The sequence below is a fragment of the Cetorhinus maximus genome, unplaced genomic scaffold, assembly GCF_964194155.1.
Source record: "Cetorhinus maximus unplaced genomic scaffold, sCetMax3.hap1.1 HAP1_SCAFFOLD_44, whole genome shotgun sequence".
Taxonomy (NCBI): Eukaryota; Metazoa; Chordata; class Chondrichthyes; order Lamniformes; family Cetorhinidae; genus Cetorhinus; species Cetorhinus maximus.
The window spans coordinates 1,268,691-1,287,883 of NW_027596099.1; the positions used below are offsets into that span (position 1 = coordinate 1,268,691).

At 44.7% G+C, this 19,193-nt stretch overlaps 1 protein-coding gene across 2 annotated transcripts; it reads right to left on the reverse strand.

The window, feature by feature from the left end:
• Positions 1-264: 264 nt before the first annotated feature.
• Positions 265-14,713, reverse strand: LOC144672803 (uncharacterized). 2 transcript variants are annotated; one of them, XM_078534788.1, is made up of 6 exons: positions 14,659-14,713; positions 12,170-12,292; positions 10,574-10,696; positions 10,019-10,153; positions 5,023-5,145; positions 2,659-2,783 (listed from the first exon to the last, which is right to left on the reverse strand). In XM_078534788.1, the coding sequence occupies exons 2-6, from the start codon at positions 12,288-12,290 to the stop codon at positions 2,758-2,760; spliced, it is 528 nt and encodes a 175-aa protein (XP_078390914.1). In that variant the 5' UTR covers positions 12,291-12,292; positions 14,659-14,713; the 3' UTR covers positions 2,659-2,757. The 2 variants fall into 2 exon arrangements, with proteins under 2 accessions (XP_078390915.1, XP_078390914.1); XM_078534789.1 differs by lacking the exons at positions 2,659-2,783; positions 5,023-5,145 and adding an exon at positions 265-347.
• Positions 14,714-19,193: the final 4,480 nt, after the last annotated feature.

A 19,193-nucleotide genomic window follows, 5' to 3' on the forward strand; every position in this document is an offset into this window, starting at 1 on the left:
AAACGTTAACTCTGTTGTTTCTCTCTCTACTGATGCTGTTGGACCTGTTGACATTCCCCAGCACTTTCGGTTTTGTTGCTGATTTCATATGTTGGTAATCGTCCAACTTTTTTCCGTTCAGGTGGTCTTACTGGTGCTTGCTGATAGGGAGAGTCTATTCTTCCCAGTCTCTCGTAAACCAGTGGCCCTCCTTTTTTAAAGGCTGACATTTTCTGATTTGTGACAAGCGGTTTCACAACCGTTGCTCACAGGAATGCATAAGGAGGCTGACTCAGAAGCGACTCAGGATTCACTGTGGAACTGAGCAACATAAATGGTGTTAACTCCGGGAGCTTTAGACCCGGCATCTTGGGGAGATAGAAAATTAATTACATTATTCTGACTCAAATTAAATTATTTATTATGATGCACATTGTGAGCTTGGAAAAGTGGTTAAAATTCATTTCCAACACACAACACAACACAGCACAATGATGCTCTGCAAAAAAAAAATGTTCAGTGCACTGTCACTGATATAATCATTCAGAGTGCAAGGCACTTTTTCACCTGTTTAAATCCTACCGTGTAATCTCATCTGAAAGACGGAAGATGTGGTTGACAGCTCCATGAAGCGGCTCATAATCAGCAGAAATCTGCTCTCTCTCTCTCCCTTTGTGTAACACCAGGTCCAATCAGCTCCTGACCTCATTAAAGGCTTGCAGCACTGTTTCAACCGGGGACAAAATAGCTGAACTCAAGGGATCAGGCGCGAGTCATTGACATGAAAGCACCACGTGAACGAATGAGGCAGCAAGGAGCCCGAGCAAAACTCGTATTCATTGGAAAAAGGAGCGGCTTGGGGTCTGTGGTGAGGTGGTGGGGGGGGTGGGGGGTGGGGGGGGGGGGGGGGGGGTGGGGGGAGGGGTGGGGAAGGTGTGTGTGTGATGGGGGTGGGGGGGGTGGGGGTTATTGGTGGTTGTGGGAGCGGGTGGTGAGGCAGGCGGAAAGAAGTTTGCATTGTTTGGATCATTCCTAGCAGAACGGAAGGCCGTTGTATGAGATCACGCATCTCAGTACCAGGATATTGCTGCAGGGGATCCTCAGAGTGGTTTGCATGGCCCAACCGTCTTCAGCTGCTTCATCAATAATCTTCCCACCATCATCACCATTAAGTTGGAATATTCCTGGATGACTGCACAATACTCCACACCTCCTCTGTATTTGCAGAACGTGTTCATATGGAATAATATGGACGACTTTCAAGCTTGGGTTGGTAGCTGGCAATTAGCATTCGCGCCATACAAATATCAGGCAATCAATGTTACCAGGCACCGTAAGGTCTCCTAACACTGTCCCATGAAGCTATCTCGCGATCAGATCTAATATATGTGAGTGCATAGACATTAATGTGGTTGAATGTCAACTTCCCTTTGGAATGGCTGGCAAAGCGCTAAACTTAATAGGACAAGTAATGTTGGTCTTATCAGAGACGCCCAGATCCCCCGAGATAATAAATAAATAATTAAAAATCCCAGAGACTCAGTTTAATGCTCCATCAGAGTGTAACGATCCATTGACACTGCCCAATCGAATGTGACAGGAGAATGTGCTTTTCCCTAAACGCTGCACAATCAATCGGGTCGATATTCAGGTCTCTAAGCACAGCCAGATCAGCCCTCCCATTTGAGAGGGAAGAACTAATAAACGCTTTCCGCTCAACATTCCCTGCAATAAGAAGGTCACGGCCCCAGAATAATCTCCAAGCAAACGCACTAAACTAAGATGGCATACATTTCATTCAACACTGATCAGTCATTCCCTACCGGAGACAACGTGTAAAACCCATCTAATTCTGACCAATTAAACCGCCTTGCGGTGAAGAACAGTCTTACCAATGCATCCTGGGACAGGTGAAGTCACTGTGAGAGAGTTCAGTGAGAAACTGAAAACTACAGTAGAAAGATAAAGTTATGGGTTAAATGGATCACAAGGCAAAATTGAGCAAATGTGGCAGAGAGCGGCTGAAAAAGACAGCAATGCAGCAGTGAGGAGAGAGGAAGGATGATTGGTCAGGGAGGGGTGGAGTAAACTGTGTCCCAGTGCAAGAGGGAGCAGGGAGACGGGATTTCCGCAGGCATAGGCCAGGGGAGTGCTCACAGAGTAAAACCCTCAGTGAAGAGTACTATGGAGCGAATGAACAAAGTGAACTGATATAGCTGGGGCACTATCATGGTTTGGGCAGTTGAGTGATGGTTACTTAAGCACTTACAATCACAGAGAGCTAGCTGATAAGCATGACCTTTACTGTTGGACCGAATGAAATGCACTGGAATATTTGTAAAAATAGAAAGCTGAGCAACCAGGAAGGGATTATACAGCGTGTGGTCAAAACTCATGCCAATGTGAATTTGAGGATTTTTTTGTTGTTCTGCATATCCTAAGTTCTCAAGGGGGCCGCATTGTCTTGGCACCATCTCACTAAAGACACTTTCAAGGGTAATTCACTGGTATAAGAGCAGTGACCGGATCCTAGGCTCGTATTCCACTCCACAGGTGATTGACTCGAATTATACACAATTCTCCTCATGCCTCTTGCATTGCCACGTGACTCATAGGCCCAGCCCTTTCCCTGTGTGTCGATTCCAAAGCTGTTTTAATCAGGGACCGGGAACGACAGGTGCAATTTTAAGTACAGTTTTTAATGAGTTCTTTTCAGCGTTAGGATGATAGTGCACTTGAACTGTGAGGGTGTGATTTTTAGTCAGCAGCTGTAAAACATCAGGGATTAAGCTGAGCAGAAATGCCTGTGGAGCAAAACAATGCACATAATTAAAACAATATTAACCTGCCGGATAACTGCAATATCATTCTATAAACATGCGCACCCTCTCTCCATGGTCAATAGATCAGACCAGTAGTGCAATGCCCAAATCGGATTGAATATTCCACATGTGGAGTATTCAGTGCTCAGTATTACCGAATCACAAATTTAATCTCTCCATGTTCCAGAACTTTTTGCTCAAAGAGCAACATGAAATTACCACAGTCTGTTGCAGATATGACGGAGCCCATTCTGCCTGGTGTGTCGTTTTTGGCTTTCAGGACGAGCTGCTAAATTATTCGCAGCTCTTGCCCGTCCTCCCCAACCACCAACCCCCTTTACTCCCCCCTAACCCCACCCCACCCCCGCATTTTATCTCAACACTGGCTGTTTGATGAATGAGCTCCAATGTATAAGAGCATAGTAATTAAAATAATAATAATTGCAATAATATTAATAATTATTATTATTATACATTCAGGAGCAGGGCGCGTAGCCCCTGAAGTCTGCTCTGCCATTCATGCCTGATATTATTTTAATCTCAATTCCACTTACCTGCCTGTTCACCATTACCCTTGACACCTTGATTGTTTCAAATTCTGCCTATTTCAGCCATCAATGTCCTTGAGTACAGGGGCAAGGATGCATTACTGCAGCTGGAAAGGCCCACAGTGAGACAACAACTGGAGTATTGTGTGTAGTTTTAGTCTCCTTAGCTAATAAAACACATGCTTACCATAGGGGGACTGCAGCGAAAGTTCGTTGGAATGATTCCTTGGAATACAGGATTGTCCTAAGAGGGCAGTCTGGGCCGACTAGGCCTGTACTCACTGGAATTTAGAAGACAGAGAGGGAATCTCATTGACACATAAACAATTATGACAGGGCTGGAAAGACTGGATGAACGGATGATGCATCCTCTGGCTGGGGGTGATTTAGGTCAAGTGGTCAAAGTCTCAGGATACAGGGTGGGCCATTTAGAACTGAGGTGAGGAGAAACCTCTTCTCTCCGATGTTCGTGAACGTGTGCAATTCTCTACCACAGAAGGCTATGGAGGCCAACGCACTGAATATATTAATGGAGGAGATAGACAGGTCTCCCTTCTCTAAAGATGTCAAAAGTGTGTGGCGAAAGAGTGGTAGCACGGCGTTGAGGTAATTGGTCATGCATGATCACATCGAATGTTGGAGCAGGCTTGAAGGGACGAATGACCGTTTCCAGCTCTTATTCTCTATGTTTCTGAGGTGTAATGACGGTCTCTGCAGCTCTCTGGAATGGATAATGGTAACAAATCAGTACCATCTGTGAGGAGAAGATGCTCCTGGGCGTAATCAGTTATAGACGCCCTCTGATTCCCAATCGACGCTCCATTTCTTCTAGAATCCCCCACGAGGGGAACATTCACACACTATCCACCCCCTTAACTCCCATCAAGATTACAAAACGATTTCAAAGCGTTTCCTCGTATTCTTCCACACCCCCATGAGTATCGAGCTAAGCTGATCATTCGAAGAATAAAAAATATTGAACCTATTATGGAGTGGTTCCAATTCAGTTATATTATTCCTCACATAATGTGATCAATATTGCCTGAAAAACGCTCATTCGCATTCTGCGCCGTTGCCCCGATACATCCCTACACTTATAATCCAACCGTTTTCAATAAAGGTGAACATTCAGTTTCCCTCCGGTAGCTGTTTCACCTGCAGACGAATGCTTTGTGTCTCATGTAAGAGGAAATTCGGATCTCTCCATGCCGCAGCATTGTACAATCGCTATCCATTGCAACCCTATTTTTTTTAGAGCGAGTTGTTAACCACCCTTCGAGCAATGGAACTGGCCTGTTTTTATTTATACTCTCCGGTGAATAGCAAGAAACCACCACGTGATGAAAGCCCTGATCCCACGAAGAATCCCGCTAAATCTCATCAGCTTGTACCCTTAATACGTCCCAGTTTTATCTACTTGTCCATTGGCCTTTAGTTACTTATGTACATGCGTTCATATTGGGCTCCTCATTAACCACCCCCCCGCCACCCACCACCCACCACCCTCCCCACCCCCACCCCCCCCACTCCACCCCACACCCCCGCTTCCCTCCGTGTGTGAAAATAAAGATATACAAAAATTTCTTTGAAATTGGGTAAGGGTGGATGATTTTCCTGTATCTCACAATGAGCCCCGAATCATTTGAAGAATGTTAATGTAAACGGATGCTTACGGACACCGTGCTCCCGCATCGTTAGAAGATGTTGCAAGACGGCGCTGAGGCTGGCGGCATCCAGCTTATCCAGAAGAGAGTCGATGATTTGACGAGGATTCTCTGCCCTGCCAGCTGCTGTTGCTGGAAACATACAGCAATGTTTGTGGCTTAAACACTGGTTTTACATTTCTGCACCAACAAAATAAAGTGACCTTCACAAGGCGGCTTTCAACGTAGCGAAATGAAACTAAAGAGACTACACGGGTGTCTGATCAGTCATGCCTCAGCTAAATAAACACCTGGGTCGAGTACACCTGAAGTGTTTCTGTCATGTATTTGCCTATAACTTGGAGCAAGTCAGGGTAGGCTAAGGGCAACATTGCCTTGGGCTGCAAGAAAGATATGAAAAAGGGGAGGTGGGGGTCTGGGGTGTGGTGGGGTGTGGGTGTGGTGGTGTTTTGGGAGGCAGGGGATCAAGCAAATTGTATGTTATCCCTTGAATTTTGAACATTCAGAAATAACCTACCCGCCATTTTCACGGTATTAACTAGAGCTGAAATGGAGGATTGACAAAAATAAATGAATAAATAAATAGATCTGCTTGTTGGACATTTTAGCACGGTGGGGGTTTTTGGGGATGTTCGTTGGGTGGGTGGGTACAAAAGGTAAATAAAAAACTAGGCCTGAACTTCTCTGATTGAAATAAAAGGAAATGTCATTTAAATGTTAAGAGTTCGATAAAGGGAAGGTTGTTGATGTTGTCTATAAGGTTTTTCAAAATTAATTTTATACAGTGCCACACAACAGACCTGTGAGCGAAATTCCAGGCCATGGAATAAAAAGGAAAGTAGGCAATTAAATATGAAAGTGGCTGATTGAAAGGAAATAGAGAGGAGCGATAGATGGCTGTTTTTCGGATTGGAGGAAGGTTTGGAGTTCCTCAGAGATCAGTTCTGGGGCCTTTGCTCCTCCTGGTATATATTAATGGCACAGAATCTGGTGGGCTGGGCATGATTTCAAAATTTACACATGATATGGAGATTGAACTTGTTGTCAACTGTGATGGGGACAATCTTGAACTTGAAATGGTCATAGACATGCTCGAGAATTGTGCATAGAAGAGACAGATAAAGTTCATTGCAGAGAGAGTGAGATGATCCGTTTCATCAGGAAAGTTATGGTGAGACGGTATGAAATGAAGGGAGAGCTTCTAAAGGAGATGCATGAAAATAGGAATCTCAGTGTATTCGTACATAGGTTTTCTGAAGGTGGCAGGGTGTGTTGAGAGCGCAGTTCGTAAATCATATACTATCTTAGGATTTATTAATAGGGGCATTGAGTACAAGAGTAAGGCGATCATGTTGAAATTGGATAATACAATAATTAGGCCTCATGTGGATTGCAGGTCCAGTTTCGGGCACTGTACTTGCGGAAGGATGTGAAGACAATATATCGAGTACGGAGGAGATTCACAAGAAGTATCCCCGGGATGTAGAAATGTAGCTATGAGGATAGATTGGAGAATTTGGAACCGCTTTCCTTTGAAGAAAAGAGAGGAGTGGAGACTTGGTTGAGGCATTCAAGAACTTGAGGAGTATGAACAGGGTAAATGCTGAGGAAATGTTCCCACCTAAGGGAGCATCAAGAACTAGATGGCACATATTCAAAATGATTAGCAAAACGTGCAGAAAGGAAGGGAGGGAAATTGATTTTTTTTTCGGCCAGCTGGCATTTGGCATCCGGAACAACCTTCCTGGAATTTGCCAGATACAATTCCAATCGAGGTTTTCAAAAGGGAATTGGATTCTTACCTGAAAAGAGAGAATATAGAAGGTTACACGGATAAGGCAAGGGATAAGGGACTAGGTGGAATGCTCTTTCAAATAGCCAGAGAGAACTCGATGTGCCGAATAGCCTCCTCCTGCACTGTAAAGGTACTGTAATGTTGTGAAGAGAGATCTTCCAAAAATGGGAATTTGCGCTTGAACAATTATTACAATTGAGGTGTAGATTCGCAGGTTTGTCAACCATATCTCCAGAGGGACAGGGGGACAAGGGGTGAGAGTTATGAACCACGGAAAAGATAAAGCGCAGAAGGATCCTATTCAGTGCACCGTGTCTCCACCGGCCATGGAAAGAGAAAAATAAATCAACCAGTCGCTCATTTTAAACCCCAGTTTCCCGCACCTGTTCCGTAGCAATTCAGGTTACAGCGTTTCAGGTACCATTTAATAGAGTTGAAGGTTTCAGGTTCAACCACCAGTTTAGGCAGTGAATCCCAGGCACCCAGTATCCTCTGGGTGAAATGTATTTTCTTTGTGTCACCCCTAATCCATCTTCCAATGACATTAATCGAGCCCCCTACAACACCCCCCTACCCTCCCCCCCCCTCCCCCCCCCCCTCCCCCCCGCCCCCCCCACCGCCTCCACAGCCCCCGCCACACCGCACACCACGTTTAATGGCCTGGCAACATTCCTGTAAATCCGTTCTACACTGTCTCAGAACTCTGTTGTCCTTCCTATAATGTGGTCACCGTAATTCTACACAAAATTCGAGCTGCGGCCTAACCAGCTTTTTGGACAGTTCCATCATTGCATCTCTGCTTTTCTGTTCAATACCTCGCCCAATAAAGGGAAACATTCCATCTGCGTTCTTTGCCACCTTATCCACGTGTCCTGCAACATTGGAGGACCTGTGGATATGCACTCCCAGGTCTTCACTTCCTCAGCCCCTATCAATAAGTTCCTGTTTATTGAGTATCCCCTTGCTTGGGTTGCCCTCCCCAAATGCATTAGCTCACGCTTTTTCTGGAGTAATTTCTATTTGGCAACTTTCTGCCTACTCATTCAAACCATTGATAGCTTCCTGGAGGCAGCACTTTTCCAAATTACTACTAAATTCAGGGCCAATTATTGGTTCCTCTGCAAATTTCCCGATCGCACATTTAAGTGCAAATCATTGATATATCCAACAAACAGCAAGAGCCCCAACACTGAGCGCTTTGAAATCCACTGGGAACCGCGTTCCATTGGCAAAAACAGCCATCGGCCATTGCAATTTGTCGCCTGTCAATGAGCCAACTTTGGATGGAGATTGCCACCTTCCCTCGTATCCAATGGGATCACATTTGTTAGACCAGTCTGTCATGCGGGGCCTTGTCAAGTGCCTTGGGAATATCCTTGTTTATAACATCCGGTGAACTGCTCTCATCAATCCGACTTGTTACTTCGTGAAAAATGTCTATTAATTTGGTAAGGCACTATCATCAATTGAGAAAACCATTCTGACTATCCGTAATCAATCTCTTCCTTTCAAAGTGACAGTATATCCTGCATCTCACAATTGATACCAATTATTTGCCCACCAGTGAAGACATACTAATTGGTCTATAATTTTATGGCCGCTCCCGCACGAACTATTTCAAAATTTGGTACAGACCTTGCAGTCTCCCAATCCTCTTCTACCTTGCTTGTATCTAGTGAGGATTGGAAAGTAGTCTTAAGAGCATTCGTTATTTCCTCCCTGGTTTCCTTTAACAGCCTGGCATATAATCCATCTGGCCTGGTAATTTGTCGAACTTCAGTGAAGCCAGTCCTTCAGTGCGCCCTCTCGAACTATGCTTATTGCATGTAAGCTTTCACATTTCTTCTCCTTAAGTAGAATGTCTGCATCATCCCTCTCCTTAGTGAAGACAGAGAAAAAGTACACATTTGGGACCCTGCCCACATCTTCAGCATCAACCCACAAGTTTCCATGGAGGCCTCTGTTAGGCCGGACCGTGTCCTCAGTTATTCTCTTGTTCCTAATCTACTGATAAAGAATCATGGGGTTTTCTTTGATTTTACTTGCCAAATTTTATTGTTACCACTTCGTTGCTTTCCTAATTTCCTTCTTTAACCTCGCACCGGTGTTTCCTATAGTTCTATAGGCTGTTTACAGTTTTAGTTTGCTTGTGCCTGTCACAGGGCCTTTTTTATCTGCTTTATCTTAAATCACAATCGTCTAGATAAATTTAGGTCATTGAATGAGGACAGAGATTTGAACGGATGAATGGGCTACTCGTGTTCGTATTTCTTACGTGAGATACACAGAGATGGTAGTGTCAACTGCAGAGGCTTATTATAGAATGGGAAGAAGCGGAACACAGAGAACACCGGATGGCAAACCCTCCATTTCTGCACCTTGGTTTCTGGCCTCTTGAGCACCATCATTATTAACTGCTCCAACATTAGTTACAAACTGCTTATATTCTAAACTTCTGTATCCCTTTCCCAAGCCTTCGTGTCTCTTCAATTGTCTCTGTTCCTTAAAATCACCCCGTTGGACCGAAGCCTCATTAGCCTGTCCTCACACCTCCTTATGTGAAGTGGTGTTAAATAACTGTTTGATGTCATTGCTGTCAATCGCTGCGATGAGTTTGTGTTCTAAATGTTGCTCTGTAACTAATGGTTATCATTATCATACACATTTTTCATGGCTGACCAATGGTTAACAGCATGAGGCAAAACCTCAAACAGAAGTTAAACACTATGCATACTGGGAATCTGATTTGCCTCCTTTGCCAGCAGACGCAGGCCCCAAACAGTGCTGAATATAATCATAGATTCACAGAGGTTTATGGGACAGTAAAAGGCCCTTCGGCCCATCGGGCCTACGCCATTCAAACACCCAACTATTCTAATCCAATTTTTCACCGCTAGGCCCATAGCCTTGATGTGGCATCGAAAGTGCACATGTCAATCTCAACATGTTTGTGTTTGTACAGTGTTCTGTCGGCATCCATGAACTTTGATTGTATAATAATAACCTATGTGCTTCCATGAGATTTGTGTGTATAATAATAAACTGTGGATTTCCATGAGCTTTGATTGTATAATAATAACCTATGTGCTTCCATGAGCTTTGTGTGTATAACAATAAACTGTGGACTTCCATGAACTTTGATTGTATAATAATAAACTGTTGGCACGCGTGGACTTTGACAGATCTTAGACGATACGAACTGTGACTCACCTCGAGCAATGGAGACATAGCTTGATATAATCTGCTCAAAAGCGATCAGATCTCCTTCCTCTGCCTGGTCGAGGAGACAGTCGAGATTTTGTCGATGAGTCTTTGCATTGTCCCGGTCACCACTGGAGAGAATTCCTGTAAGTGAAATGAAGAGCAGTCACAGAATCCACCGCCAAACGTTCGCACTGTGGAGTTAGAATTTGAAAACTGCTTGAGATCGGAGACCGAGGACTGGGCATTTCATTGACTGGGGAGTGTGCCGCGGAGGTGATGTGCAAGGTACATCACGACATGTCTGACGATAGCGAAGTGATGATCATCAAAAATGTACAATGCCCTGGATATGGAGGATTGCATGGAGCCAGGAGGGCTTGAATACCTGGAAAGTTGAAATGACAGAGCGATTTGCTAATAGCATATATGAAAATGTTAAAGTTCTGTATCCCTATCCAGTGAATGTCCGTGGATCCCAGGTTAATGGTGGAATGTGGACTTCATACGAGCAGGAAACCTTATCACTCAACAGAACAGTTACAATCTATCTGCAGAACTCACGTTGAACGTCCTTTCTGAAGACTAAGAACTGATTAAAGAAGAAGGCGAGCAGATTGTTATCACAGCGGTCGAGCAGATCACTGATCCTCTGCCGTGAATTCTTCAGACTTCCAGAGACCTTAACTAGAAATAAGAGAGAAGCATTTGTCAGAGTGCATGAGGTCATTCACTCCGGCAGACAAGACCGAAAAGAAACGGGGCAGGAGGGAAGTAAGTTTGGAAGAAATGAATGATGTAAGGTAGTGAATGCTGGGAAGAGGGATGAAATTTAAGGGGGGAAGGAAGAAGGAAAGTACTTGGAAGTACATAGAATATAGTTTGCCGTAATTGGCCACCTAGCCCAGTTAACGAGGGGTGGTGTTTAGACTTCACCCAAGTCTCATCCCATTCTCGCTTCTCATCTCAGCCTCGCATCCCATATTTCCAATCACCTTTATACAAGTGCTCTCCCAGTGTCACTTTAAACTGCCTGCCGGAAACATTTCCTGTGCTCATGCGTTACACAGTACACCCACTGACTCAATGAAGAAATGAGTCCTTCTCTAAGCATCAGTCAATAATGATTATGGATAGGGAGATAATTCCTTTCCACGGCAATTGTGTGCATTCACTCTAATTCAACCCTGTCCTAACCATTCATAATCTTAAAGGATTCTTCCTCTTAAAAGTCAACGCAAAATAATCTCTAACTTTATTACAATAGTCACCACCTGCTCAATACTATAGAATTTTGCAAAGGTTACTATACAGAAAGAGGCCACTTGGGTCACCGTGTCTGCACCAGCTGGAAAACGAGCCGTCTCGCCTCATCCAGCATTTGTTCTGTAACCATGCAGCCAACAACACTTCATGTGCGTATCCAGACACCTTTTAAGTGAGATGAGCGGTTCTGCCTCGACTACACTTTCTGGCAATGAGTTGCGGAACCCTGCATCCCACTGTCTGAAACAAAAAAATCTCAACTCCCTTTCTATTTTTTAATACAGATCAATTAAAATCTATGCCACCTAATCACTGCTCTCTCTGGTAAAGGAAATTTCTCCTTCATATCTTATCGAGCCAGGCCCCTAATAATTCTTTACATCTCAACCAATTCACCCCTCGGCTCCGCTGTTTGATGGAGAACAACCACAGCCGATCCATTCTTTCTGCACAGCTGCAGTTTTCCATTCCGATCCGCAAAAGCCTCCAACGTATCCTCTCCAATACAATCAGATCATTGCTGTAATATGGTGACCAGCACTGCACACAGGAATCACGTATGCCTGATTAATGCTTTGCACAGTTGCAGTATATGCGCCATGCTTGTCTGTCCTATTCCTCAGTTAAGAAATAAAAGGATACCATACGCCCTCATAAACACTTTGTAAGCCTGCCATGCTATTCAGGAACATGTGGGGAATCACTACAAGGATTTAGGAAGAAAGGAAGGAGTGAAGAGTGGGTGGAGGCATAAAATGTATAAAGGAAGAGACGACAATTAAAGCCTCCAAAATTGGAATCAAAGTTAAGCAAATGTTTCAGCTCTATTATTCTTAGCCAAGCAACAAATACATTCAAGGAAACCATAACTTAGAGCGATAGGGTCGGCCTTACAGGTGATGAAGTCTCTGAAGGTTAACATGTGCCTCAAGACGAATTGAAGATTCGGATTGTCGAACGTATTCAAAATGTCCTCAATCTTCCCGCGAGGGATTTCATCACTCATGGACGCCATTGCTGAAAAGACAGATCAACATTTCTCGGTCCCTGATTGGTTAAACCAGACATCAGATGCAACCTAAACAGTGATAACACAAGTGGTGCCATGAAACAATGGATCTCCCCGCAGCTGGGAGTCAGAATGATCAATGTCTGCGGGAGAATCATTTGTTATCCGTAAAAACCTGCATTTATGTAGCGCCCGTCAGGATTACAGTTCGCCCTAAATGTTTTCACAGCCAGATAATTATATTGTAGAAAATGCCGCACTCTCTGTTGAAATGTTTATACTGTGGCGGCCAATCAGTACACAGAAAATATCTTCATATTTCAGTAATGTTCACTTAAGCGGAAAATATTCGGTCCAGGACACTAGGGGTATTCAAACACATTACCATTATTAAAACCCCGACCATCAAGATCTTGGGAGGAAACATTGATCAGAAACTGAACTGGACCAGGATTGGGTTACAAGAGCAGGCCAAGGCTGGGAATCCCGCTGGAAAACTCATCGCCTGATTCCCCAACCCCTGCCCAACACCGACAAAGCACAAGTCAGGGGTGTGATTGAATATTCTCCTCTTCTCCGGAAGGGCACAGCTCCAACAACACTCAAGAAGCCACCATCCAGGACAAAGCAGCCTGTTTGAATGTCACCCTACCCACAAACATTAATCCCCCCACCACTGACGTACAGCAGTAGCAGTTTGTACGATCCATAACATGCACTGCAGGAACTCACCAAGGCTCCTTAAATAGTACCTTCAACATCCACGACCACTACCATCTAAAGGAGAACGGCAGCAGATATATGGCAACACCCCCACCTGGAAGTTCCCCTCCAAGCCGCAGGTCATCCTGACTTGTAATTATATCATCATTCCGACATTGTCGCTGAGTCAGAATCCTGGAACTCCAACCCTAACAGCTCTGTGGGTGCACCTACACTACAGGGACTGCTGTGATTCAAGAAGGCAGCTCAACACCACATTCTCAAGGGATAATTAGGGTTTTCAGCAAACGCTCGTCTAACCAGCGCCCACATCCTTTGAATGAGTGATTAATAAGAACAACAACCACCTGTGTTTCGCCGAATGCACCTGAGGAATATTTTACACCTTCATGCTGATGGGTGAGCAATGAGGTGAGTTAGTGAGTGATTGACGGAATGGGGGGCCAGGGGAGTGAAGGAATGATGGAGAAAGGAATTGAATTCATGTCTGATGGAAACAGTGAGACTGAATCTCAGTAAAATATGCTCCAGTTCCCTGATTCAAAGCTGTTGCAAATCAGTAAGTCAATTGACCTTATAGAATTCAAAGTCCAGTGCATAATCGTTTTTTCAGTGATAACGGCAATATATGTTTTTTCTTCGTGCTCTTTAACATTGGTTAAGGTTTTTCATTATATTACAACTGTGTAAATAAAATGTCGACAAAAGTCTCGACTCTAAGGAGAAATATCGAGCGATGAAGTCACACTCGAGAAACATGAGACCAATACTCCTCGCCTGCACTTTTTGTTTAGCAGCACTAACAGAGAGCTACACTGTCAGAGGGTGAGCAACCAGGGAGCGCTGTACTATCGGAGTGTCAGTGCTGAGTGAGTTCTGCACGGTTGGACGGTCAGTATTCAAGGAGCGCTGCACTGTCAGAGGGTCAGTATTGATGGATTGCTGCGCTGTCGGAGGGTCTGTACTGAGGGAGTGCTGCTCTCTCGAAAGGTCAGTACTAAGGGAGCGCTGCACTGTCGGGTTTCAGTACTGAGCGAGAGCTGCACTGTTAGAGGGTCAGTTTTGAGGCAGCGTTGCACTGCTGGGGATCAGTACTTATAGTGTGCTGCACTTTTAGAGGCTCTGTGCTGAGAGACTGTTGCATTTTCGGAAGTTTTGTATTGTCAACCTTCTGTATTGAGGTCGTGCTGCATTCTCGGAGGGCCAGATCATAATGAGCTCCGCACTTTTGAACGGGCTGTTCTGACAGATAAAACATAGCTTCTTGATCAGTAATGAGGGGACATTCGTTCGCCAAAAGTGCAGAATAAACTCTGCGTAACGCCAGGTTTTGGTGATAGGCGAGGGTTGCACTGTTCTATATCCCATCATTCGAATGGTAACAGTTTTTTTTAAAAAGAGCATTCGTGTTCGCTCACATTTTCGAAACACTCGATTCTAAACACCTGGATAGACAAGAGCAGCAACACTTCAGCAACTCATCGGGGCTGTGGAGCTGGTGGTGGGAATTGAGATGTGCACTCACGCTCACAGGGCGAGAATGAATTAAACATACATCTACAGAAAATTCCCAACATACAATCAATCGCACAGCAGTTTGAACCAGATCATATTGCTCACATTAATTCTTTGAGAGAAATGTGTAACTTACCTTGGATCACTGCTTTCTGTTGCACACCAAAAGCTTCTCAGACCTATATCGTGAAAGTGGATCCGCCAAGAAGTGCAAACACCAGCTGATCGAAGTTCAGATCTTATCGAGTGGAATGAAGCCAAAATCAAGAAGAGAAATCCCGCCCCCATTTAATCTACAAAGGCTTGGAATGCAAAGCTGGGGGAAGCACACTGCAGTTTACAGAGCCTGTGGCGGATCCAGCCAGCAGCGAACTGCAACTGGATCACTTTGTTCAGATATTCGCTCCCCATCTCACAGATGATAAATTGATCTTGGCAGCTGGGGGGACACTGCCCGGATGTACGCGAATGCTGCTGTTCGATGCATGAGTTATATAGTGGAGCGGTTGAATTAACAATGCTGATAATGGATGATTAAGCAATATGGTTGTGTGTTTAAGATAAATTAATCTCTCTGAAGGCCGTGTCGAGAACAAAGTGATTTTACAGGTGTGTCATTCAGGAGGCACGGCAGGCAGCACGGGGAGATAGTGGCACAATTTAATCAAAACTCTCTGCGGCAACCAGTGGAAGCTAAACTCAGTTAATACATCTGGACTTATAAACTCATCCCATTAATAGTGACGGATTCTGTAAGGACCCATCTGGATCATTAATGTCCGTAAGGGTATGAAATCTTCAGCACGTAGGAGCTCTGCGAGAAATGTGGCTACACGCCCACTGCAATGTGGTTGGCTATTAAATAGCCGAGAACAGCATTCAGTTCAAGCGCAATTGGGGATGGGAATAATAAGTTGCACTTGCCAATCCACCGATATTCCAGGAAACAGCAACAAACAAAATATGAAACCACGGTTAGTGGAAATTTGGAACTCACTCCCGCAAAGGGGTCAACTTTGGTTTTCCAGACTGAGGCTGAGACTTTTAGCAGAAAGAGTATGAAGGTATTTGGAGGTAAGTTGGTGAAATTGAGTTAGTGAGCAGGTCACATATTTAATATTACACTCTGGTGCAGACTCCAGGTGCTCCATGCCTCTCACCTGTTCCAAAATAGATGTTCAAGTGAATTTATGGCCTCTTCCTGTCGCAGTGCCAGAGGCCCAAGGGGCTGAATGGCCTCCCCCTGTTATTATGTACTTGGGTCGACGGGAGTTGGAAACCAATGCGATTGCCTCCCTCTCCAAGAACAAAATAGTCCATCTGCCCTTACGACGCGTTGTATCGAGTCTCCAATATGCAGAGCTTATGGGCCAAATAAGCGCAGCGCACAACTTTCATTGTTTGACTGATTTAATAGCTCCATTGATAGGGGTGCACGCCTCCCCTTTCTAAAGCCGCCATTTCGGACTTCAACCCTCCATAAATCGCTCACCCTTCGCCCCTCAGTGATGGACATACGATGAAGAACGATAATGACCCGCACTCCTCTAAACAGTACCCTTTGTAGTAGAGTTGCTGATTGATTTCTACTGGTGGTTGTTAAGTGGATTAAAGTCATTGATGTGTTTTGTACTGCTACGTCTAGTAAATGTAGCTTACAGGAAGTCTTCTTTCGCGTTGTCAAGGCCATGGATCTGAAAATAATCTTTTCTGCTCTGAACTCACGCACCCAATCACCGGAGCAAATGTTTTTACCTACCTTGGTCTGTAGTCTGGCCGGTAGAATGGACAGAGGAGACCCAGACTGCGACAGGGTCCTGGAAGTGGGAGCAATGTGTTCTCAGCTTTAGGTCCACAGGCATAAATGCTCCAACTTGTCCTCAACGAAGAGCAGTATGAAATATACTTGCTTCCCTGTGCCATTTCTCACTGCAATCTACCCTTTTTGCCAAGAGGGTGAACAGTGCTTTTTATTGCTAATGAAGGTGATAATGGCCATTTTATCCAGACATCTAACTGGTCACTACGCACTGTTTTAGAGGGGAAGATAATGATCCTCTTTATGCAACGAATGCATAATATGTTTCTTCTTCACTTAGCAGGAGGCAGAGAAGCCAAGCAGAAGCAGGAGGCGGAAGGGGAAGATGGAAAGGAAGGGATCCCACAAACCCACGCAGATCCTCTCTGACTGGACAGCCGATCATAGCCTCATCTGACTGTCGCACCAGTGAATCCAAAAACAACCCCTCAGTGATCAGAAGCAGACCAGTACTGTGCCCTCTTCGGCACAATTCAGAAATGGAAGCTACCACACAAATAAATCTTGCAACTTTATAAATCAAACGGTTAATCAGTTTCATTCAGAAATCAACTAATTATCTTTTGTTTTCTCTTTGTAACTGCCATCTGTCAGGAATCATGGTGCATACAGGACAAATAATTTCCTCATTGCAAAGACCTCTTTTAAGGTTAGCGAAACAGCATCGATTTTCTCTCTCCAGAAATACATTTTCTACAAATTCCATTTCTAAACATTTTAAATCAGCCTCCAGATACGTCAGGGACAGTTGATTCAGGTTTCTATGTTAACATTCCTAAGTGGATAGGATGGGGGCTTTTGCATCCCTTATCTGTGCAAGTCTTCACGATAGGTCAGGGTATGTCCATTAGCATGGTGTAAGCTAAAATTCCGACCTCGAGAAGGGGAGTTGGTAACGACACTCAAAATTTAGTTACCTGTCCCGTAACCATTGATCAGAAGAGTTTGAATATGCAATGGTCACTGTGTAAGCTACCAGCCCGCGCGAAACTAAGGTACTGGAGAAGCGGGGGCAATCCTGGGGAGGCTCTAGTGTTATACAGGCAGCTGAACTCTGAATATGGAAGATGGATAGGAGGGGGCGGAGCAGGATCCCGGGAAGAGTTGCCTAACCCTTGGATTGGAGTGCAGGATGCTGCTGTCAGAACATACTGAGCTTAGCAAGCTGTGTGCCAACTGCCTTTTCGCCCCATGAGATCAATAAACAGTTTCCAGTTCTCACGAACCAAATCCTTTTTTCTGGCCAATTAATTCATGCATCATACATAAACTGTTGCTGCTTATTAAATTATCTTAAACTTCGTTACTTATAGTCGACTGGCCATCTAAGGTCTCTGCGGCCCCCAAATCCATAGACTTATACGTCCATGTGCGCACAACAGGCCTAGCGCCCCGACCCAGTCTGAGCCCAGTTGTTGCAGCATGGTGGTTGGAAGGATGCTGACTTTCAGTTGGTCGGAGTGCAGGTTATCCTGATGCACATTCTCGAGCAGCCCTGATCCTAAGAGGCCGGGCTTCAGATTGCCCGACCTCGGCTTGGCAGCAGCAACGTAGACTGGCTGGCAGAAAGGCACCGGGAAATAGCGGGTTGTCTCTTCTGGGAGAATGAATAAAGTGTACCTAAGAGCGGACAGCAATTATTTGATGCACGGAGTAATTGCTGCTCCGGCGGGGACTTGTACATGCATGGAAAGAAGCTAAGCCTGCATTACTGGACTCTTCACTTCGACTGAATCACTCAGTCATGAGATGCCTTCAGCTTGCACTGCAGTGGAAGCTGCTCCTCCTGGCATGAGTTGCGACGCTGTTAAATCAATAACTGCGGTAATGACGCTGGTATCACATTTACACTGAGGATAGCTCCCCAGCTCTGCGTGAAGCTATGACTAAGTTATGCTGCTCGATTCCTCCATACTTCTTGACATAGAACATAGTGAGATAGTGGACCTGGCGATGGACCAAACATATATGTGAACATATCCCTCAGCATTTTTCGAAATGCTGTCACATCGACCTCCATCTCTGAATCATCTGCAGCAGAACTCATGACCCGCCTCGCCATCCAAAGAGCTGAGTCCTGCGTCACACTGGCCTACTTCCATTATACAGCGTTCTATCTTCCTCTCTGCCACCCTCTAAAATACACACAGTGCCAGTATCTGATCAAGTGGCTGTCAGTGTCAGAGTGACTTATGGTGCTTCATCATGGGTATTCTCTTCACCACCGCCCCCTCCTTTTACTTCTTGCTGCTGCACAACTGCTTAGTACGTTTGCAGTTCTTGGCAGCTAAAAGAACATCGGAAGAGACAGGTAGGCTCGTGGGGAGAGGGAAGAGCTTAAAGTGCATCCTAAGGCAATTTGTACTTTGTTAATCAGAAGTGAATTAATGATTTTGAAAGTTAGAGCGAGGATGATGGTTTGGCACCATTAGATCATGTGATGACCCATTCACGTCCTTGGGAAAACTAAGCCTTAATTTTCTTATTTGTTCAATATCCCCTTTGAGGGCAATGTGGACTGAACAGTATTCCAAAAGCGTTTCGCAAGGAAAGGGCAAATTTATTGCCAATTAGAGTGTTGTGGATTGCAGTCTATTTTATTAGTTGGCAGCTTAGAACAAACTGAAAATTCATGTGGAACAAAACAGCCATGGTTCCCTCCATATAGAACAAGTTATTTCATGTCATTTTGCAATTAGATCCTTGAAGAAAACCGGCTCACCGAGAATAGAGCAGAGACCGTGTTGTTATGCGTGTTGTACAGGGGGAAAGGGCATAATAGTGATAGGAGGAAGGGGAAGTGATTATGAATTGGGCAAGGCCCTTTGATATAGTGTGAGTGTTGACAGAAA

Coding starts and splice junctions, on each gene's coding strand:
- LOC144672803 (XM_078534788.1), bottom strand. CDS start 12,290: ATGGCGTCCATGAGTGATGAAATCCCTCGCGGGAAGATTGAGGACATT. Junction 10,697..12,169: donor CTTCAGAGACTTCATCACCT/GTAAGGCCGACC, acceptor TCTTATTTCTAG/TTAAGGTCTCTGGAAGTCTG. Junction 5,146..10,018: donor CTATGTCTCCATTGCTCGAG/GTGAGTCACAGT, acceptor GTATGTTTCCAG/CAACAGCAGCTGGCAGGGCA.